Genomic DNA, 23,370 nt, shown 5'->3' with positions numbered 1-23,370 from the left:
CCCTCCCCCCACGCCAAGCCCGGCACAGGAGTGGGGACTGTGCCTGAGCTGTGCCCCTACCTCCCTGTGCCGCTGGCCCTGGCTCAGCCCAGGCGGGGCCCCCAAACACGGGGAGGAAGGGGCAGGCTCGGGAGACAGGGATCCCAGCCGTTGAGCCCTGTGGAAAGGGAGGCCCCCCAATCCCCGCTCCCCGTTCACCCTCCCCCCACACATGTATATAGTGCTCCCCACTCATCCTCCCCCCACATATGTATATAGTTCCCCCTAGTAAATGAGAGACACAGTTTTGTAAGTAAATAGTTTATTTTTATGGTTTAACCTGTCTCCCCCATGCATGCGTGCTGGTGGCTGAGCGTGTGTGTCTGTGGAAGGTGCGGGTGGAGAAGGAGTTTGTGCGTAGGGTGCAGGTGGGGGTGTGTGCGCAGTGTGTGGGGGGTTACCATGGCCCCCGCTGAAAGGCCTGGCGCAGGGCCTCCCTTACACGCACCCTGTCCTGCTGGGCCTGGTGGCAAAGGGTGGCAGGGGGCTGTTCATACCCATGCCCTGCCTCGATGGCCCACCCCTGCATGTAGGGCTCATGTTTCACCTCCACCAGGTTATGGAGGGTGCAACAGGCCCCAATCACCGCCGGGATGTTGGGGAGACCCACGTCCAGCCTGGTGTAGCGGTATCTAAAACGCCCCTTGAGGCGGCTGAATGCCCGCTCCATGATGTTCCGGGCACGGTTCAGCAGCTCATTATAAAGGTCCTGGCGTGGCTGGGTGTGCCTGGTGTATGGCCGCATCAGCCAGGCCTGCAGGGGGTAGGCCGCGTCCACCACGATGCAGGGCAGCATCATAGTGTCCCCGATGGGGAGCTCCCCTAGGCCATACGACGTCCGAGCCCTGAGTTCTGGAAGGCTCTCGCGTTGTGTGCATGGCCGGACCAGCCCATATCGATGTCCTCAAACCGGTTGTTGGCATCAACCAGGGCCTGCAGGACCACTGAGGGGTAGCCCTTGTGATTCACGTAGGCCCCGCAGTTGCGTTCTGGGGCCCAAATGGCGATGTGGGTGCCATCCAGGGCCCCGAAGTAGCTGGGGAAGCTCAGCTCCTAGAATCCCCGGATAGCATTGTCCAGGTTCCTGACACAAAGCAGCTGGCTCAGGAGCACTTTGTTGATCGCCCAGATGACCTGCAGGGCATAGGGGGGCACACTCGTGAGCATGGGGTGGGGCGCAGCTTGCCCGCTGTGCCCATCCTCATCTCCACCCCTGTCCCTGGGGTGCCCACCCATGCCCATCCCAATCCTCGCCCCTGTCCCTGGGGTGCCTGCCCTTCTTCCAACAGTGCCTGTCACCAGGCTGCCTCCCGCCATCCGCATGCAGTCTCAGTGTGAGCTAGGCATGGCTTACTTCAATGAGGATGGCCCTGATGGTGGCTTTGCCCACCCTGAACTGGTGGCTGACGGATCGATAACTGTCCAGGATAGCCATTTTCCGTGGGGTGATGGCCACCCTTTTGTGCACGGGGAGTGCTGGCCTCAGGTGTGTGTCCCGGTGCTGGAGGACTGGGGTTAGCCAGTCGCACAGCTCCAGCAATGTCTCCTTGGTCATCCTTAAGTTCTGTAGCCAGTGGTCATCAGCCCAGTTCTCCAGGACCAGCCCGTCCCACCAGTCACTGTTTATGGGGAAGCTCCACAGGCGGCGGATGAACCAGGGGAGCAGCTGGGGATGTTGTGCCCTAAGGATGGCATCCAGGAGGGTGGCTATAGTGCTGGCCACCTGGGGCCACTGCAGCACTGTGGCCAGGACCACAGCCAGGGCACTGGCCATGGCTGTGATGGAGAGGGGTGCTGCTCGGGGTCCATGGGGGCCTGGGATGCCACCTCTGCTGTCTCTCTTGCTCTCGCTCTGCCTGGGGACAGGGTTGCTGGCCCTCGGCGTATGCAGGCTGAGGCACAGGGGGCCCCTTTAAGAGGATGGCGGGCAGCGGCCCCGGAAGGGCTCGTCTACCATGCAACCCTGCCTGTGGCATTTCCTGACCCTGCTCTTTTGAAAGAGCGCTCTGGTATGCGTGGACGCTCTTTTTCGAAATTGTGCTGGGGGCCTTTCAAAAGAACGGATCGAACCTTGGGTCCCCGCTGGTGTGTGTGGATGCTTTCTATGTTCTCTTCCAAACGATGTTCTTTAAAAACAGAACTGTAGTGTAGACGCAGTCTAAGTGCATTAGTTTGTTTATTTAGATTCTTCAATATTGATATAAGTCCTCAACAAACAAATACAAATATTTTGACCTAGGTTTATATTGTGTGAGGTTTATATTTCAAATGTTTACAAGTTATCAATTTTATTCAAACAGCTTTATGTCTTTTGACTTGATCAATCATCGCGAATGACAACTTATGACATAGAATACATAACATGCAACTCACAGTTAGTCTCTGGAATCCTAAAATGCATCCTCTAACAACCCTCCTCCTGCACCTGAAGAGGGCCATGTCTGATCATCAAGTCTTGATCTCCATGAACTTTCACATCATCACTCATAGTTAATGTTACCAAAGCACCAATTCTACATTTTTCGTAAAGGCCTCAGAAATTCTCGGAGGAATTAACCATGACTACAGATAAGAATCAAATCCAGATTTTTCTTGACTTTTTAAAGCATTATAAAATACTATCTCCTGCTTGTCATGCATGTGTGTAGCACAGAGTATGACATGAACTATTCTAATTAGGACAAAAGTAGACTTCATATCACAATGGGTTTGAAGCTGCAAAATTCCGATCCACCTACTTGAATCTTCAGTACATATGGGGGGCAGGGATTTGAAGCTGGGATTCTGATATGCTTTTGGCTCATTTCTGGCTTTAGGTAGCAACTCTAAGCAACTACATTCAGTTTACCTTTCCAAAGTACTCAACACGTCAGCATGAGTAACGTCACCAGGACCAAAGAGTCAGAGGTTAAGAGTTCACTGTTGTAATTCAGGCAGTGCTATCTCAAATGTCTGATACCACAGCCACGTCTGCTTTTTGAACTGACAGTTTTGTCTAGGCACATTCAAAACTGATGATTACAAGAAATATTAAGCAAAAGAAAAAAAAGAAAAGAAGGATTGACTCCAAAGCAAATGCAGACTTCACAATTTTAAAGTTCAACTGCCAAACATAGCTACTTATGGGTGTTGAAATTATGGCAGACATGCAAACACAGGAGAAAATCAGAGAATAGGGGAAGAAAAAGTAGCTCTATTTGCTAATATTTATGGAAACCATTTACTGAAACTTCGCTAACTCATTGCCACATTTTTTAAAGATTAAAAAGTAAGGGGTAAATATCAATGGTCAAAATAAACCCTTTACTTCACTAGAGTTGCACAAAGAATACATTTAGACCCAATTGTCAAAATCTGCCATTAGTATTGAAATACTACTAATGGTGACTTAACATCTGGGAGCTGCATCCTATATTGTCAAGATTTTCAAGCATAGGTAAAGTTTGCATTCCAGGTGCATAATTAGACATGACTATAAATGGTTATTTTTCCATGAGTGTTAAGCACACAGCAGCTCTTATTGGTCAGCAGTTCAGAAAATTCACATCATCTACACAGATGCCTAACCAGACCCAGGAACTAAACTTTTAGCACCTATTCTTAATCCTTTGACTATTACAACAGCTGTATTGGGATCCTCTTAGCCAGGAGTTCCACCAGGAGAACAAAAGGAACTTGCCTTTGTGCTCTCTTGGGATTTGTGATCAGTGAAGTCCCACTGATGAGTAGTGTTAAAATTAATTTTAAAATTAATATTTAGGTATGAAAAATTTAGTGGACTCTTCCAAAAACACTGCTGTAATTCTCACAGCAGCTGACTCCTCAAAGATGGTCCTTTTATTTTCCATTTCTGGCCATGACTTTGTTATTCTTCCTTCATATTTTAATCCTGAAGGAAAACACCTTAAATCTCTGACATTGTTTATCCTTCTTATTATTATGCCTTGTGAGCAATTCCATGATCTCCTGTCCATTGCACATGCTCCCGCTATGTCTAGTCTCATAGCCGGGGACTGTATCATTCTGGTTTTGCTGCAAGATTTGGAATTGCATACATCAGAAAGTTCTTTGGTAATACTTGCCAGAATACGTATTTGAGGATCACAAATTATTTTAAGACATTGATTGAGGTGTTCAACAAGTAGAGATCAATTATACCATTTTACAGAAGCAGAAATTGAGGCATACATTAGGGATCATGTCTTAAGATCACAGAGAATATTAGGAAGCAGAATGGATATGGAATTGGGTATGGATTGTCTGACTCAGTTCCGAGTTTGAATCACAAAGACCATCTTTCCTCTTTGTTATAACAGCACGGCTACGTCTACACGTGCACCCAACTTCGAAATAGCTTATTTCGATGTTGCGACATCGAAATAGACTATTTCGATGAATAACGTCTACACGTCCTCCAGGGCTGGCAACGTCGATGTTCAACTTCGACGTTGCTCAGCCCAACATCGAAATAGGCACAGCGAGGGAACGTCTACACGCCAAAGTAGCACACATCGAAATAAGGGAGCCAGGCACAGCTGCAGACAGGGTCACGGGGCGGACTCAACAGCAAGTCGCTCCCTTAAAGGGCCCCTCCCAGACACACTTTCATTAAACAGTGCAAGATACACAGAGCCAACAACTAGTTGCAGACCCTGTATATGCAGCATGGATCTCCAGCTGCCGCAGCAGCAGCCAGAAGCCCTGGGCTAAGGGCTGCTGCCCATGGTGACCACAGAGCCCCGCAAGGGCTGGAGAGAGAGTATCTCTCAACCCCCCAGCTGATGGCCGCCATGGAGGACCCCGCTATTTCGATGTTGCGGGACGCGGATCGTCTACACGTCCCTACTTCGATGTTGAACGTCGAAGTAGGGTGCTATTCCCATCCCCTCATGGGGTTAGCGACTTCGACGTCTCGCCACCTAACGTCGATTTCAACTTCGAAATAGCGCCCAACACGTGTAGACGTGACGGGCGCTATTTCGAAGTTACTGCCGCTACTTCGAAGTAGCGTGCACGTGTAGACGCAGCTCACCAGTTTACAAACAATCAGAAAGTACCCCTCTACTCTCTGATTTGCTCACCTTGATAATTTTTTTCTGATTTGTCCACCTTAATTACTGTTTTTGGTTCTCTGTGCCTCAAATATTGAATCTGTTCTGGTCTGGCTATGGTCTGAAGAAGTGGGTCTGTCCCATGAAAGCTCATCACCTAATAAATTATTTTGTTAGTCTTTAAAGTGCTACTTGACTGCTTTTTTGTTTTTATAGTATATAGACTAGCACGGCTCCCTCTCTGTTAAAATTCCTTTTGTGTATGTAATTTCTCAATGAACTTTCCCATTCATTCCTATACTGGTTAATTCTACATGAGGAAAGGAGAACATGTTTCTCATGGAATGACATTTCCCATTGGCTACTAATGCAGTCTAAGAATACGTATATATAAAACATCTAAACTAATACCTTTAAAACGTAGCACTAGGCACTGTAGGAGCTAAGAGAAAACTTCATTTCTCCACATGGTGCCAATAATAGCTATTATATGGTTATCCTTTGAAGGGAAATATTAGACTCTGTTCATGTTTTTTATTGTAACTCACTATGATGTCACAAGGCCATAGTACTCTCTGGCAATAAAAGTTAAGCCACATTACTAATCTGACCTAGTTATATATTTCAGAGAAAAAGGTAAAGTCTTATGATTGCTACAATGCACGTTATGGTTTATCTCTGACAAAAAGTCAAATGTCTCCCCACAAAATAGTAATGATTTTCACAAAATATGTTCAATATAAAAATAAAATAATACATCTCGACAAAATCTCATAGTGAGTTGACTAAGAAAGATTAGACTCTTGGTAAAGTAGCCTTGTATGAATTTATTGAACTCTGGAACAACCTTGTGTTGCTTGCATGCACAGAGGCAGTAAATATTTCTCTATGGAATTTTTCTTGTATTCAGAAACCCAGAAATAAGTAGCTATTTCTTAGTTATCTAAGGAACAGCATTTTATGCTTAAAGCTAAGATAATTTGCCACAGAATATGCATTAGGTTATCAGCCCAGTTGGTTCAATTTAAGCGTAATTTTATTTGAGGATGACTGAATTGCTGCTTCCTGTTTCTGATCAAGTTAACTTAGTGGCTGAGCAAGCAAAGCATAAGATGCATATCAAACCTTGGCTAGATGACCTGTTAGGACATTTAGTCCATCTTTCTGACAAAGTTGTTGGCTATCATGTTATTTCTGTTTCACATGTGTAGTCCAACAGCTGAAGATCACAACCAGATTGGGCCCCACTTTGTCATCTTCTCTTTGGTTTTCCAATTTACTTTTCTAGTGCTTTTTTGGCTCTGAAAAGCAGTAGCATTGCAAATAAAGCAGAATTTTCACTCGACAGATCTGCCACCTGTATGGGATTTTGCTAGGGATAAATGATGCTTTACACTCCAGGTAGCCCAGCACAATTAACACTGCTAAGCAGGAATGAGCTGTATCCCATTATTTTGCATGATCTGCATAAGGGTTTACTAAATGCAGATTAGTGTCCCTGTACAAACTAGCAGAAGCCCTGGGGTTGGATGGGTGTCTCTGATGCCATAGTTTGGCCCACAGAATTCCTGTTACAGGATGTGATGTGCAAAGAGTACAGAACTTTGCTTGAACTTGTTGTTTTGTGTACATTCAGAATAGCAGTATAAGATAAAACAATTTAGCTAAAATGGGACAATCCTGAGCTTGGATATACATATTCCAGTTGGAGTGACTTTTTCATTCCAATTTAAAAAGTGACATATCCACACAAGTTTGCACCAATTTAACTCCATGGGCTTAAAATATCACTTTAAATTAAACTGTAACATTTTTGCATACACAAGCCATTAGATATAAAGACAATGTTGCAGTGGGAAAGGGAAAACCTTCTTTTGCTATGTTTATACTGCAGCAGCACAGCTCCAACACTGTAGCACTGCGTAGTCACATCCCATACTGACATAAAGAGTTTTTCCATCTATGTAGTTAAGATGTCTATCTCTTCAAGAGGCGGTAGCTAGTTCAATAGAAGAATTCTTTCACTGACCTAGCTGTATCTAGAGAGGGGGTTAGTGTCAGAGACCAACGGGTAGGATCAGTTCTAGTGATCAGAGCCACAGCAATTAGGCGTACGGTTGGAGCCATGGGTTAGAACCAGAATGAGGATTATAGAGTGGGGTTGGAGCAAGACCAGAGTAAGAGCAAGACAAGAGGAGGCTGAGGTTTTTTGGAGTCTGTTACCACTGTCAGGCAGGAGAGAGTTTGAAGCCTTGAAGTGGCATTGAAATGACATGGAGCAGACTTAGTTGCAGTTTTTCCTATGAGGCTTATATATATCTCCGAACCTGTTGCTGGCTTCTCAACTGGTCACAGCGTAGCACAAAAATGACTTATCTACGCATGAGGTTTAATCAGGTTCAAGTTCAGAGGACTCATCACCTGACAGTTAGGATGTCCTAACGCTGTGGCACAGGATACCAAATTTTCCACAGCCCTGAACAATAACTAGGTTGAGCTAATATTTAGGTGTAGAACAGATTTAAAGGGAAAATAATGAGAAACAGGGACACCCTCGTGCTGAGAGTAATTATCACGTCATAGAGAAGATAGCCTGCATGAGGGTGGGTCTGAAAAGTCTCCCTGAGCAAGCTGAGAGGAGAACCAGAAACATGACAACCATATGCTTGTGAACCAGGCTCATTCAGCAAGTAGCTTCCAGGGAAAAATTCATGAAGATCAGGGCCACCTCCTGTAACTGACCCTAGCCCATTCTAAGTGGTAAGAGTAGAGAACACATATTTGTTATGGTACTAGATTACTAAGAGAAAGGGCAATGGCAGAGGTGCATGAAAATACAGAAGAGAAAAGGACTGCAGGGCATGGAAGTGGAGGGAGAAGAAGAAATTTCTGTATTGTCTAGTCTTGCAACTTGGGAATGTGAAGTGTAATTCAACTGATATCTGATTAAATGACTGTCATTTGGAAATTAATATGCTTTAAGTCATTTCTGAGTTTGGACTCTTCATAAACAATTTCTTTAGGAAAATCTATACAAAACACATCACAAACAGACAAACAAAGTAAATGAAAAGGAAAGGAACAGTGAAGTCGAGATTACTTTTCACTAGGTATATTTTGTATTTCACTCAGAATTGATATTGTTCAGTTAAAGGAACCCTTTCAGGTTCTCCCTGTTGGATTGGTTGTGTTACCTGGTAGAGTGAAATGATTCAATTTAAATAACTTCTCCCATTTTGATTTAAGGGGAACTTTCAGAAACACTTTAATGGGATGTAGGTTTTGTAAAACCTTGTTTTTACAAAAATCTTGAACTTATGGCCTAATTTAGATTCGAATATTCCTTCTGAACAAGCTCTGATACCTTGCAGATTAAGTTATTGCTATTCAGTGAAGGAATGATACATGGTTACAAATTCATGTGAAGGGTAAGTTCTAAAATAACTCACAAACATTATGACATTGTGCCATTTCCTTTTCAGGTGTACTGGGAGCACCGTTTATGTCTGAAGATGAAGCAAATGAGTTTATACGACTTAAAAGACAAACTCCATATTCTCAAAACTACTGGGACCCAAGCAATAGCCAGAATGCATGGGGTTACACTCTAGCGGAACAGGTATTTGTTTGATAACTTAGCACTGTCTGTTTAAGAGTCTGTAAATATATATGTTGCCCTTTGAATGCCAGTTTGCAAGTAAGTCACTGGCTTTTCAAGGGACACCCAAATTCCATTGTCACTGAATTCTTATTTATAGAAAAGTACTAGGATAAATAGCTCAGGATTACAATCTCTTACACTATACTCAATAGCTTCCTTATTTGTGCCTCAAGGGCCACGTCTACACTAGCCCCAAACTTCAAAATGGCCATGCAAATGGCCATTTCGAAGTTTACTAATGAAGCGCTGAAATACATATTCAGCGCTTCATTAGCATGCAGGCAGCCGCGGCACTTCGAAATTGACGCGCCTCGCCACTTCGCGGCTCGTCCCGATGGGGCTCCTTTTCAAAAGGACCCCGCCTACTTTGAAGTCCCCTTATTCCTATCAGCAGATGGGAATAAGGGGACTTCAAAGTAGGCAGGGTCCTTTTGAAAAGGAGCCCTGTCGGGACGAGCCGCGCGGTGGCGAGACGCATCAATTTGAAAGTGCCGCAGCCGCCCGCATGCTAATGAGGCGCTGAATATGTATTTCAGCACTTCATTAGTAGACTTCGAAATGGCCATTTGCGTGGCCATTTCGAAGTTTGGGGCTAGTGTAGACACGGCTCCTGGCTTGTAACACAAATGATCTTCAAATTCTCTTTCCTCCTGCTCCAGAAAGCAAGTTGTTGTCAAGTCTCATCAGCTCTGAACCAGCATTTCTAAAATCCATGACTCTACTCTCCGTCCTGACTTCTAGATGATCACTTCAGGTTTGCATGTGTGAACTTGAAAGAGTGAACTGTGCTGCAATTGTAAATTCAGATCCAGGCGAGGTTGCACAGTTATCCCAAGGGCTGAAGTTGCAGGAACTTTTTATACGTAAAGATTGAAAATAATCAGAATTAGGATCCATATGAGTCCTACTTTATAATTATCTGAACCTATGCCATGCTACAAAAGCTATTTGAACATGACTTGCATATCACATTAGGTTCTACCTAAAGACCTCTAGTTCACTGAAGTTGTATCAAGTCCAGTAACTCCATCTATTTTGTTGTTTATCAGGTTAGTGAGTCTTGGACTGCTTTGAGATCTACAGCACAATATTACATGGACTTGGGATCATTTGCCTTTGATCCTGACACTGCCCGGTGAGTTTTGTCTAAAGACGGTACTTACCTTAAAAAAAGGGTGCGCATAAATAATTGATAAAGGAGATAATAGCATTCACACAGGATCCCAAAAGCATAATATTATATGGTGCTGTTTCCCCGGCTCTTAATTGCAATTGATGTGATTAGAAAAATAACTGTTCTGAAAACTGGAGTAATAGGGGCTTTACGATTTTTACTGGCTGTCTGAGTTTAACTATGATGAATCAATGCTGTTGGGTGGCTATGATGATATTTAAGGGTCATAGGCTGTGTCTACACGAGCACAAATCTTCAAAATAGCCATGCTAACGGCCATTTTGAAGATTACTAATGAGGCACTGAATTGAATATTCAGCACCTCATTAGCATTATGACACTTCTGACCGTGGTTCTTCGAAAGCGCCGCTTTCGAAAGCACGCAGCTCGGCGCGACTATATAGAGGTCCTTTTTGAAAAGACCCCACACATTTTGAAATCCCCTTATCCTGATCACTGATCAGGATAAGGGGATTTCGAAAGGTGCTGGTCCTTTCGAAAAGGAGCCCTGTGTAGCCGCACCGAGCCGTGCACTTTCGAAAGCGGCACTTTCGAAGTGCTGTGACCGGAAGCGTCCTAATGCTAATGAGGCTCTGAATATTCAATTCAGTGCCTCATTAGTAATCTTCAAAATATGGCTGTTTCGAAGATTTGTGCCCATGTAGACACAGCCATAGAGTTTTACAATGCATAGAGCTTTTTGTATGGGCTTTGGTCACATTTTGAGAAATAAAAAACTTAAAGAACCCAGAAGCGACCTTTACTTTTGTATCTGACATGCATCTTTCATATACTGCTGATAGAAAGCAACTCGTCGTAGAAAATGAAAGGAGGGGGAGAAGGAACAGGTTTTTTTCAGCATACAGGTCAGTAGTTAAATTGTATTCAGTGAAGAACAAATACATGACTGATCAAAATGTAGAAAGAAGTAGACACTGAAGTATTTACAGGTTGGTAATTACATGCAATAAATCCAGTGTCTCAAATGATCATATGAAAATTTTGCAGAGAATGTTAAGATGAACACTTCAATTTTTTAAAGATTACAGTAAATGGAAGGATCAGTCTTTAAAAAACGATGTTTGACATGTACTACAGAATAATAAATGCTTTACTTGTACAGATTTCTTTTCATGGGTAGCTATCCCAGCCCTTTACAAAGGAAATAGTATTAATACCATTTAGGAAAACAGAGACACTGAGAAGTGAAGTGAGTTGCCCAAAGATACAAAACAGACTACTGGAACAACTGTGAATATAATTCATGCCTCCAGTTTAGCCATGTGGCCTATCTTCTAGACTTTTTCATACAAGACCATATGGGCAGATGTGTTATAGTGGTGAGGGGGAAAATGGCAGGCAGTTGGGAATCCAATTGCTCCATTGCCAGTTTTTTCACTATGTTGACGTATCTTCATATGTGTTTATCTCATGGTTCGCGCAAGTGAGGATCTCAGGCACTGAATAGGGACCAATGTTATAAGATACCAAAAAAAAAGAATTTGATTTTAATAAAAGCTTAAACCCTCCCATGTCAGCCACTAGGAAGAAATTTACTCTGTGGCTAGGCTAATCATCACTAGAGCTGGCTGAAAAATGGGAAATCCTTCCTGTTTTTCATTTATTTATTTATTTGGAACAAATTGGAACAAAAATAATCACAGAACATTTCACAAGAAGGGATTTCCAGGAAATTCTGTTTAGGGAGAAACAAAACATTTTTTAAGCTTCCCAGCTGTCTTGCTGAAAGGCTTTTGCCTATTTCATTGCCCCAGCAGGCAGGAAGCTAAATTACAGGGACTTTTCAAGAGAGGGGGAGGTGGGAGAGTCATTTTAGTTTTCCTGATTGGGAAGGCGGTGGGGGGAAAACCCTGTTTCTTCTGGAAAACTGATTGTGAAAGGGGCCTTTTCTGTTGGAAAAATCATTCAGATGGAACGTTCCTGACTATCTCTGACCTTAACTGTTCACTACTTGCACGTACCTTGAAGCTTCTGATACTGGCTGTTGTTCTGCAAAGGACTAGAAACACGAGTTCAGTGGTATGGCAATTCCCAGCAACCTCAAAAGACAGGCTCAACATAAAAGGGTAGTTTGCAAACTCATACATTGCTGGGCCTATGTCTGGTGAAAACAGAACCCATATTTTTGATGGTAAACTCTTAAATTGTGTTCTCACTGAATTTTTTCCAATGATTTCAATGTATGTTAGTTTTAAAATGTGATCTCAGGGGGGCAGGAATCAAACTTCATCTCTGTTTAAATGCACTGCTAGTACTATACAAATTAACCTCTGATGCTTTTAGGTATGCATGAGTAGGGCCCTACCAAATTTCATGGTCATGAAAAACACAATCAACCTCTGAAATCTGGTCTCCCTCTGTGAAATCTGGTCTTACATTGATTTTACCAGGGAGACCATTGTTTCTCAAGTCCTGGGGGTCTTGGCTCAAAAGGGAGAGGTAGGGATAGGGGCAGTGTGAGGCATCCCAAGGTTATTTTAGAGAGGGAATGTGGTATTGGCACCCTTACTTCTAAGGTGCTGCTGGTAGCACCTCTGCCTTGAGGGCTGGGCTCTTGGCCAGCAGCCAGTACTCGCTGGCCACTGAACTCAGAAGGCAACACTGTGAACTTTTGAATGTAATAGGGTCCAGCACATGAAAGGACACATACTTAAATCTGTGAAACCTGATAATATCCATGCATTACCCACAGTTCTATATTAAATAAAAAGTTATCTTTAAATTACTTCAGCAGAGCCTTCCTAATTTGACTTATTTCTTCCTTTTTAGGGACCACATTAGGTCTTACATGGATATGCTACAGCAATCTGGGGCTCATCTCCAGCAGCAGACAAGAAAGCACAACTAAATTTAAGAAGTTTCACCTATCTCCCAATGTACTGTATGGAGGATCTTGATCCAGGAGTTACACTTTTAGCTATTTGCCCCAGCCACACTGCATTTGTCCTGTATTTTGTTAAGATATCTACAGCTGAAACATACACAGTAGACACACAAAGTCCATATATTTTGTTCTCATCAAGTAAAATATGAAGTGAAATGATGCTAAGTTGAACAAAAATGGTGAAGATAACAAGTCAGGAATAGTATTTTTAGTAAGACAGGTTAATTTTTTTTTTTTTTACTAAAATGGATTTCCTTTCTTCTCACTCCCACAAAATAGTTAATTTAAATAAATGTTGAAGTTCTGGCAACTGAGAACTGAATGATTTTTACTTCTTGAAATTAAGCTTTTGGCATTTATGTTACGGAATACTGAAAATTATGAGGTTTGTGTGTAGGGGAGGCGTTTGGTAAACTGAAATTCTGAAGGAAAGTTTTAAAAGAAACATGCTCTCCTTTCCCTTTTGGAAGTGTTTGTGTTAGAGTACTGCAGACCATGTCAGCTGCAGTTTTCACTGTAGAGAGCAAGACCTTTTAATATTGTGGCAAAACCATTAGGTTATTTAGAATACTGCTTCCATTTCATTATCTCAAAACTCTGCTTTCAGCATGGAAAGTATTGGTCTTAAGCTTCCAAGTGCAAAACGGTTGAAGTCCTAATGATCTGAGTGAGCTGCTTCCTCCTTATAGTATCTAATTTGTCAACATTGAAGACACTTGGTTGTGGCACTGTTTAGCATGGATGTGACTAGTGACAAGGCTTTTTCCATCAGAGGTCTCCAAGTCTTTCTTCAGTTCATCAGACAAAACTACCTGACCATGAGGATTCATATTGTCACAGAATCTTTGGTCACAGGCCTCTCAGAGAATAGCACAGGAAAGAGGGTGGTTTTATGGTGATGCTTCAGTTTTCCTCCTGTGTGCATAGGTTTCAATATCCATTGTACAAGTATCCAGGGCTACCGTGAAGTGATTGAGAACACTAAAGAAAATATTAAATCTTTTGATGCTGAATACATCACTTACAATACCATGATTTCATTCATACTATTAATCATCATTACAACAATTCATTCATTCTAAGGAAAAGGCCAAAAAATAAAACACCAGCAGAGAAACACCAAAGAACACTTACATTCACTAGTCTCATAAGTGACTTGGTTACTGTATTCTTCATCTCTTGCCTCCTCCTCTTGGACCTCGGTTTAGGAGGTAGGTCCCAGACTTCTGAGGGCCAGTAGAGGTAACTGTTTTGGCCCACTACTATCCATTCTTCCTTCAGTAATGCTGGTAAACATTAAAACAACTACTGAAGTTCTTTAGATCATAGCAAATGGCAGGAGTTTCACGGTAAGCATAATCTATGCATTTTAGGCTAGTGTAGTCACCCAGTGTACATTGGTTTTATACAGGTACAAATACAGCTGCGTCTACACTTGACAATATTTTCAAAAACCTAGGTCCTCTTTTGAAAGTGCGTGTGGTGCATCTACACATGCTGCATGCTCTTTCGAAAATGAAATTGATGGGATGCGCCATCGAAATCAAAAACACTCTTCTAAACGTGAAATAGGAAGAGGCCTCACTTTCAAAAGCCTTTTTTGAAAGAGGATGTGTGCAAATGATCTGTGCCATGCTCTTTCAAAAGAGTGGGGTTCTCCATGGCGGCAATCAGCTGTTAGGTGGAGACATGCTGCCCAGGGCCTGTGGGGCTCTATGGTCTGTGTGTGCTGCAGCCCTTAAAGCTGCATGGACCCAGAAATCCCGTTGCAGTAAGCTGAGATCATCCGGGCAGCAGCTGCTACACATGTTGCCCCTGAACACCCCAGTGTGACCCAGACCGGCTGGCTTCTTGCAATGGCCGGCACTCAGGCAAGTCAGGAGAACCAGCCCTCCCCACTCTGAGCCTGGCCAGGGCTCACAGGGGTCCAGCCAGCGGGGGGAAGAGTGCGCTCCCTCCTGGATGGAGCATGAGCTCAGGGACCTACTGGGCCTCTGGCAGGAGGAGGAGGTACTCCGCGTCATGGGCATGAAGCAGAATAATATGGCTTCTTTTGCCCAGCTGGCCGAGGGCCTGAGCTCCACGATCACCCTGCCTGACCAAGTGAGAAACAAGATGAAAGAGTTATGGCAGGGTTATGCCCAGGCTCGGGCCTCGGCCAGCTGGTTGGAGGCCACTCCTGCTTCCTGTCTATACTACTGGGAGCTCCGGAACCTCCTCGGCCTCTCGGACCCCTCTTCCCCAGCTGTTGTCCTCAATGCGTCAGCCGAGGAGCCCCAGCCCAGGGACAGCAAGGAGCTGGGACCAGCGGCCAGCCCCACACCACCCAGTCCAGAGCCAGAGCCAGAGCCAGAGCCAGAGCCAGAGCCAGAGCCAGAGCCAGAGCCAGAGCCAGCAGCAGCCAGGGAGTAATCAAGCGAGGTGGGGGACCAAGTGATCGACCTCCCCTCCCGTACAGCCTCAGCCAGCCAGGCATCCCCTGACCTTGGTGGTGGACTCTCAGGTACATATCCGACAGGGCACACACCGTGGATCACAGAGCAGGGGGCTCCATACTCACCTGAGGGCCCCCCACGTCCCCAGCAGACCCCAGCCAGCCACAGCACCTGCTCCCGTGGACAGTGCCATGTACTGCCCCTAGGGGAAGGGTTGCGGGGGCTGGACCACACAAGGGGGCTGCCCACAGGGGGACAGGGGCCACCTCATTGTTAGACAGGGGCTAGGGGGATGGTGACCCACTGCCCATGGGGGGATGGGGGCGTGGGTTGGTACGCACAGCCTGTCCCTCTCTTCCCTCCTGTTTCCGCAGCTGTGCCGTCCGAGGGTCGGGACAGCCCTGCACCTTCTGTCATCCCAGACAGCTCTCTGGAGGCAAGGGATAGTGGCTGGATGGAAACACCCTTGGCACCAGGGCATCCCTGCTCCCAGGGGGGCCAACAGTGGGTGGTGGAGGACCACCACATTGCTGCCTCCATCCAACAGCAGGTGGAGCTGGTGGAGTGGCGCCTCTGCCTTGAGGAGGAGGAGGAGGCCACCTGGCACTGGGAGGCCTTGGGGGAATTTAAGGGGGTATTCTGGGAGATGATGGCCTTGTTCTGGGAGCTGCTGGCCTGGATGCCCCTGCACTGCCCACCAGCTGCCCCCCCTGCTGCCCCTCCTGTAGCCCACTGCTGCCCCTCCCGCCGTCCCTCTTGCAGCCCCACCTGCCACCCCACCCACTGCCCCCTCTGCCAGCCCCCTGGGAGGGGGCCCTGCTATGCCTGACTGTTGGGTGTGCTTGATTCCTGGCCCTACCTCCCCATCCTCCCTGCCCCCTCCCAGCCCCGCCGGGGACCTTGGACCCGGGGTGGCACAGGTCCTGGGGTCCACATGGGTAGCGGCCCTCCACCCCTGTACCGGAGTAATGGCTCCCGCATGGGCCACCTGGGTCTCCCTCCTGCTGGAAATAGTTAATATGTTTATGTTATTCAGATATGGCATTAAGCACACCTTTTAGTGCCAAACACAGCTGTTTATTTTTCCCACAACCTCATGTATTGTGTGCTCATTGGGTGGTGGTGGTGTGCGGGAGGAGGGGTGCAGTGTGAGGGAGGTGGCGATGAGGGGTGCACAGTGTGGAGGGGAGTGTGCAGTGGAATCACTGGGGGGTGGCCATGGTGGCGCTCCCTGGGCTCCCTGGGCAAAGTACTTGCGCAGGGCCTCCCAGATGCAGACCCCCTCGTGGTGGGCCTGGCAGCTGGGGTGGTGGCCAGCTGGGGGCAGCCCGTGCTGGACACGGACACCCACCCCACTGTAAAGGCCTACCCCTTACTCCCCATAATATTATGGAGTGTGCAGCAGGTGCCCATGACCTGGGGAAGGTTGAGGACACCTACCTCCAGGTGTGCCAGGAGAGAGCGCCACTGGCCCTGAGGTGCCTGAAGGTGCGCTCAACCACATTGCGGGCATAGTTGAGCGGGGTGTTGAAGTACTCCTTCCTGGGGGTGAGGTAGCCCATATAGGGGCGCATGAGTCAGGGCTGGAGGGGATATGCTGCACTGGACACCAGGCACAAGGGCACTGTGGTGTCCCCCAGTGGGATCTCCCTTTGGGGGATGTAGGTCCCTGCCTCCAGCCAGCAGCACAGGCCTGAATTGCAGAAAACCCATGTGTTGTGGGTGCAGCCAGCCAGCCCACATAGATGTCCTGGAACCTTCCCTGGCTGTCCACCATGGCCTGCAGCCTTTTCGGTTGATATATTGTCCTCTGCTGTGCTCTGGAGTGCAGATGAGTACATGGGTCCCATCAAGGGCCCTGACGCAATTCGGGAACCCAAGCACAGTGAAGCCCATGATGGCCATGTCCAGGTACCCACTGTGGATCACCCTCTGGAGAAGCATCACATTGAAGGTGTGCACCACCTGCAGTGGGGGAGACATGCACCTGTGAGGGTGTCCAGGGTGTGCCAGGCCCCACCCTGGCCCCACACCAGACCCACCCAGGCCCTCTGACCTGGGTCCCTAGTCTTGGCCCCCACCTCAGCCCCACCCTGGCACCTGTCCTGGCTCCCCCTCAGTGGGTCCTTGGCCCAGGCCTCCTTACCTCCATCATGACAGCCCCAACTCTGGCCTTGCGCACACCAAATTGGTGTCCCACGGAGCAGTAGCTGTCTGGAGTGGCCAGATTCCAGCCAGCTGTCACAACCCTCTTCTCCACAGGTAGGGCGCGCCACATCCATGTGTTCTGATGTCTCAGCATGGGGGACAGCCACTAGCAGAGCTCCAGAAAGGTCTGCCACCACATCCAAAAATCCCAGAGACACCAGTCATTGTCTCACTCCCCCATGACCAGCTGCTCCCACCACTCGGAGCTGGTGGGGTAGCTCCAGAGCTGGCAGAGCACCCGGGGGAGGGGTGCTGAAGGAGCCAAGGATCTGGGGCATTTTTACCTGCCCCTGGGGGGAGCCACCACTGCTGTGGCCAGCAGGGAGACCACTCCACCGGCGGTAGCAAGCAGGGTTTTCAGGTGCTGCTGGTCCATACTCTGTCCTGCGGGCACTGTGTCTTCAGGGCTTGTAGCAGCTCTGCAGGCCTCATGCTGTGCAGGACGAGGGTGTTGGGAAGGGGCCCTTTAATGGAGAGGCTGGCTGCGGCCCTGCAAGGGTTCAGTGCCATGCAGCCCCATCTGCAGTGTTCCCTGGCCCTTTCTTTCGAAAAAGAACAGGGGTGAGATTAGACAGTCAATCTCTTTCGAAAGGCTGGATGGCCTCTTTTGAAAGGGTGGATGGCCCTTTCCACAGCGCAAATCGACGGCGCCAACCCCAGACCGTATGTAAATGCGCCTTTTGGAAAGGGCATCTTTCAATTCCTTTTTTCAAAAGGTGCCATGCATATTGGGCAAAAAAACTCTTCCAAGCCATGCTAAGGCAGACATGCATAAATTCAGTTTCAACACAAATGAAATTAACAGCTGAACTCAACTCTTTGCTTCTACATGGTCAGGAGCTGCAGACAGTAGGGTTCATTTTGATGCATTTATTTTACATACACCAATTAGTTTCCCTAGCTTGATCAAAATCTCTGTGACAAGATACTCATCTAAAGAATATATCTCATGCTGTTAACGACAACAACAGTGACAGCAAGAGTGAACTGTATTCAAAGCAGTTTAGCAGTGGCTGGCTAAATATACCAGTGGCGTATTGCCAGAAATGCTCCAATTAGAGACAAAAAATAAGTTTAGCAATTACATGACAAATTGGAAATGTCTGGGATGGCAGTTTGAATAAAAAGATGTAATTATTTACATTTGAAATATGGTCATCAATCATGGAGAGAAAACGGCATTTGTCATGAACAATTAGAATCATGAAAAACAACCTATAGTGATCACTTCCCTCAGTCTACTGAAGGCATCTCTATTTCAACAACATGCTACAAAACACAGAGTAGCTTGGGCAAGCTAATCGGTACCCACTGGAAAAAAAAGAAGTGATACATCCTTGTGTGAAGAGCTATGCGACCCTTGGACAGGGAGACCTGTCACAAAGAACTAGCGGATGCCAAAAGGAGTGTGGTGATGCAATAAAGGTTGCTCTTCCTTTTTGGTCAAGGCTAACTTAGTGTCCCTCCAAGGGGTTAGAAGGTCCGTGTGGTGCCAGAGGGGCCATTTTCAGATAATAGCACAAATATTTACTTATATTGATGTCTGACTCCAATATTATTCCAACATTCTAGAACCAAGGACAAATGATTCCTTCCTTACTACAAACTGCAAGAAATCCATTCCGGAGTGACATCTCCTATTCAGATGCTTACTTCCAGCTTGAGGAACAACATTTCACTGATGATCTCACTCCAGTTGCTACTAGTCCCTACATTAGCAGTCACGGAAAAAGTTGAATGAGCATGTGAGCTGCCCTATCAACCCACACAGCTGATCTCCCCAAGTCATGACTGACTCTGGACAGCCAGTTAGTGGGAGGTAGCCTAAGGAAGGCTACTGTTGTGCTTGTGATTTGTTGCCAATTACAGTAACAACCAAAAACCAATCTGTTGCAAAACTTTGCACAGTGTAAGAGACCTCTACCCTATGTGGCTTATAATGCATCTGTAAAACATTACCAAAGTATGTGTGCCACGTAAGTGATCTGAGAGGACTGGATGAGATGGAACAGTGAGAGGAAAAAGATGATAGTACATACTGTCAGTTAATTGGTTGCTAGGTTCTATTAGCTACCACTGGCGGTGAGGGGATAGCTCAAGCTCGTTGACTAGAGCCTTGGCCTTGTAATTCCATGGTTGTGAGTTTAACCCCTGCGAGGGCCCTTCAAGGGTCTGGGGCAGTTACTTCCAAAAAAAAAAATCTGCCAGGTATGGTGATCGGTTCTGCTGTGAGTGCAAGGGATGGGACTCAATGATCTCCTGAGGTCCTTTCCAGCTCTAAGAGATGTATATACCTCTATTTTTTTCCTTTTTTCTGCCATGGAAATTAATACAATTGCCACTTGCAGTTCTAAAAGAAAAATGTATAATAAACTAGTCCCATCACTATACTTTAGAAGTTAAGTAGATTAGGATTTGAATGAGCTTTCTGCCATACTGGGTGAACCTCTTTAGTCCAGCACTTTGAGACCTGAATGGTGCCGAACCAGAGAATTTGCTGGACGATGGGAGGTCAATATTTTCTAGCACATTACCAACACTTCCACAGTTACTGGGCTCTTAGAAGACATTTAGGGGCACATTACAGGTAAATAACAGCACAGCACACAGAGCCAGGACTGGTGGCTGTAAACAAACTTTATGGGACTGTGGGAGACTTGGTCTCATCCATGACAAGTGGGCACACAGCTAATTAAAATCATGCCAGACGATGGATGTTGTTGAACCAGAGACTGCCAGACTAGAAAGGTTCAACCTGTAGTTGAGGCATGCATTGCACTTCAGGCATGAACTGTGTTGTTTTTGAGTACTAGTGCCATTAGATGTCTCTCATCTGCTCTTTACAGGGTGTTACATTTTCTAGCCAGTCTAGCCCAGAAGGAAGTTGAGCTAAAGAGCCACTGAGTGTATGTGCCTGAATACTGCTACCGTGTGTTTTGTCATGAATGTTAGCTGATCTGCTTTTTGCTTTGCTGCACATCAGCAGGCAGATAACTGTATAGTACCAGAGAAGCTATTGTTGTATTTTAAAATAGGACCACCAACAAACACCTATTTTTCCTTTACATTTAATGTAATGGAACTGGCGCACAAAAGGAAATTTTACCCTTACAATTTATTTTGCAAAATGTTCTGAATGGTTATAGTTTTGCTAGATTCGTAATGCTTTAAGGAGAGAAATACCTCTCAGGAGCATAAAAAAAGATAAAAGGCTTTTGTGGGGAGTGGAATGGTGGAGTATGATTTTGGGAAGGTTATTTTTCTTGGTTATTAGGATGAGGACATATTCAGAGATTGAAATGAATGAGAAACTTTTCCAAGGGGTATGATTCAATTTCCTATCTTAATCAAGGTGTTAGTTCCCTTCCCTCTTTCACAATGGCCAGTGGATTGTGTACAAATGGCTTCTCATGGATTTTGAAACCTACAGGCCACATCTACATAGGAAACCTCTGTTGACAGATGTCACTGTTGGAAGAGATTTCCCAGTAGGACCTCTGTTGATGGATCACATCTGCACATAAAAGCAGAGTGAAGAAGCAATCTGTTCTGTCAACAGAGAGTAGCTAGAGTGCTGGCCCCCTCTCAATGGAACAGCTAGCCAGAAGCTCTGCAAACAGAGTCTGCTGGTAAACCTGTCGACAAAAGTGTCCTTGAGCATCTACACAGCTGTTTTGTCAACTGTTGGCAAAAGTGTTGTGCCTGAATGGGGAGAGGTATAACTCTGCTGGTGGATGTGCTGGGTTTTGTCAACAAATTGTTGACAAAGCACGTTTCGTGTGTCGACATGCCCCGGGTTTTTCCAACAGAAGCCCGGTTTCCCTGGGAAAAGGCACTTGTGTAGACGTGGCATCAGAGGCCCATGTTCACATATGCAGTGTTTGGCTCCCTCTTTTCCTCCCACCTATGAACCCAATAGATAGTAGACACCTGTGCTGCCATTGATTATTAGCTGCTCACTAGGCACATATGCAGAAACCCAAGCAATACTTCTCTGTCCTAAGTTCTAGTTCTTACCGTGCCACTCTGTCCCTGACCCTGCAGCACGCCTTGAATATCAACAGGCTCGGGGAGTTACACAAGTTCCCAAACAGAAGGTTTCTCCCTTCAGTATTGGAAGTCTCCAGCAAAAATGCTAAGAGCAGCAGTGACAACTTGCCACAACTGGATGGAGGTGATGTTCAAAGTAAGCAGGCTGTAAATGAATTGGACTTTACAAGTCTATACCAACCCTGAACCTGCCCCTGGAAACTAATGGAGAGTCAGCACACATAACAGAGCACTGGTGTCATGTACAGTACTCAGGCTGAGATCAGATGTCTAAATGAACAAGCAGCAAATATATGTTAAATTATAAGAAGGCTATGACAATATGGGTTCCTCTTTTTAATGAGTAACTTGAACAGCAGGTGAGACTCAGGAGAAACTGGTCTAGCTATTACATTTTTCTAAGCAATTCACCTGGATAGCTCAGTTCACCGCAATTTATTTGAAGTTGAACTGATCTGTCATGAAACCCTCTTGGCCTGAAATGACAGCTGCTACTATTCTGGCCTGGAAACTCTAAGAGGCCCATACTAAAACAGTCCCTTACAAGTTTGGGTGAGCAGCCGATCAGGTCAGAGACAGCTGATCTGCATGGACAAATTAGGAGGTGGAGGAGGCTGAGCCTATTCTTTGGATTCGGCCCAGCATCAGACAGTCTTCTATTGCAAGTCCAGCAGCATCAGTACTTATAAGTTTGAAGGGCTGGTTCCATCACTCCTTAGAACTAGATTTTCTGGCTGCAGCAAGGGAAAGCATGCACCGGCATGCCTGTATCTAAATACTGAAAGCCCTGCAGTGCCAGAATAGCACTTAATCATCTTGCCAGTGTGAGACCATGCAATGTATATCAGCACTACATGTCATAATGTGCCCGATGAAAATAATGGATTCTGCATATTACTGTCATATTAGCTTGCGATGGTCCTGTTATTAACTTGTGTCAGCACAACTATTTATATAAAAAGCCCTTGAGGGCAGCTACTGTACAGAGTCTTTGTTTTTTATTTTTTTATTTTTTATTGTCTTCCTTTAGTACATCATACAAACATCATACAAGCCAGCCTCTTGGGGAGAGGGTACCTCAGTGGTTGCTAGATTATAGGTTTTATAGTCTCCCAGATCTACCTAATCCAGTAATTAATATATTCCAGAAATTCCACAATGATAACTGGATTGGCAACTAACATTACTGAAATTTCCTTGGTAAAAGCACAGTTTGCCAGGGAAACTATTGTGGAAAAAAACAGTGTTACAATTCAGTTGTTACAATTTCTTCTGAAGTATAAATACACCTTGTACCATGATGAGACCCCAATTTCAACTGGAGCCTCTGCCGTTTAGTATAAAACAAATAGTTAACAACTAGGTATATATGAAAGCCATAGATCGGAACTACTCCAGGCAAACACTACATGACTTTTCCAGAAGTAAGACCAACGGATATCCATTAATAGGAATAAGATGCACATGTCAAGTGTGTAATTCCTGTGGTATCAAGTTTACCACTTCCTGTGGACAGAATGTTTCTCTACCTGTCCCCATTTCTGCTTTTTTTTCATTGACTATTAGAAGCCATGGAGTCAAATTTTGATCAGAGTTGCTTATTTATAATTGGCTCTGTAAGTCGCATGTTTTTGTTTTTTCCTATTCCCTCCCTGCATGAGCACAAATTTTCTCAGGCATCCAATGCAATGCGAAAAAAGCTCTAAAAGGGCAGTGAATATAGTTAACATTAATTCATATTTAGAGAGAAATGACTAATCATGTATTTGTAAAGGATATCTGGGTTATCCGGACCACTCTCCGCTCACCCACTTCAGTGCCTGAGAACAGCTACCCTTCTACCAGCA

General features: G+C 45.6%; 1 protein-coding gene across 2 annotated transcripts in view; it reads left to right on the top strand.

Moving 5' to 3' along the window:
• The window catches only part of C1H3orf85 (chromosome 1 C3orf85 homolog), a 44,814-nt gene extending 31,682 nt beyond the window's left edge, over window positions 1–13,132 (top strand). Inside the window, exons 2-5 of one of the 2 annotated variants that reach the window (XR_012643881.1) lie at window positions 8,573–8,709; window positions 9,801–9,886; window positions 10,729–10,791; window positions 12,716–13,132. Coding sequence is in view for 1 of the 2 variants with exons in the window: in XM_074983519.1 (XP_074839620.1) it covers window positions 8,573–8,709; window positions 9,801–9,890 (227 nt within the window). In the remaining variant the exon portion in view is untranslated. Of the gene's footprint in view, window positions 1–8,572; window positions 8,710–9,800; window positions 9,891–10,728; window positions 10,792–12,715 lie in introns of those variants that run through there. The other variant, XM_074983519.1, reaches the window with a different exon arrangement.
• Window positions 13,133–23,370: the final 10,238 nt, after the last annotated feature.

Source organism: Carettochelys insculpta, chromosome 1, assembly GCF_033958435.1.
Source record: "Carettochelys insculpta isolate YL-2023 chromosome 1, ASM3395843v1, whole genome shotgun sequence".
Classification (NCBI taxonomy): Eukaryota; Metazoa; Chordata; order Testudines; family Carettochelyidae; genus Carettochelys; species Carettochelys insculpta.
The sequence above is the reverse complement of the archived record's forward strand: the minus strand, read 5'-3'. Positions and strand labels throughout refer to the sequence as shown.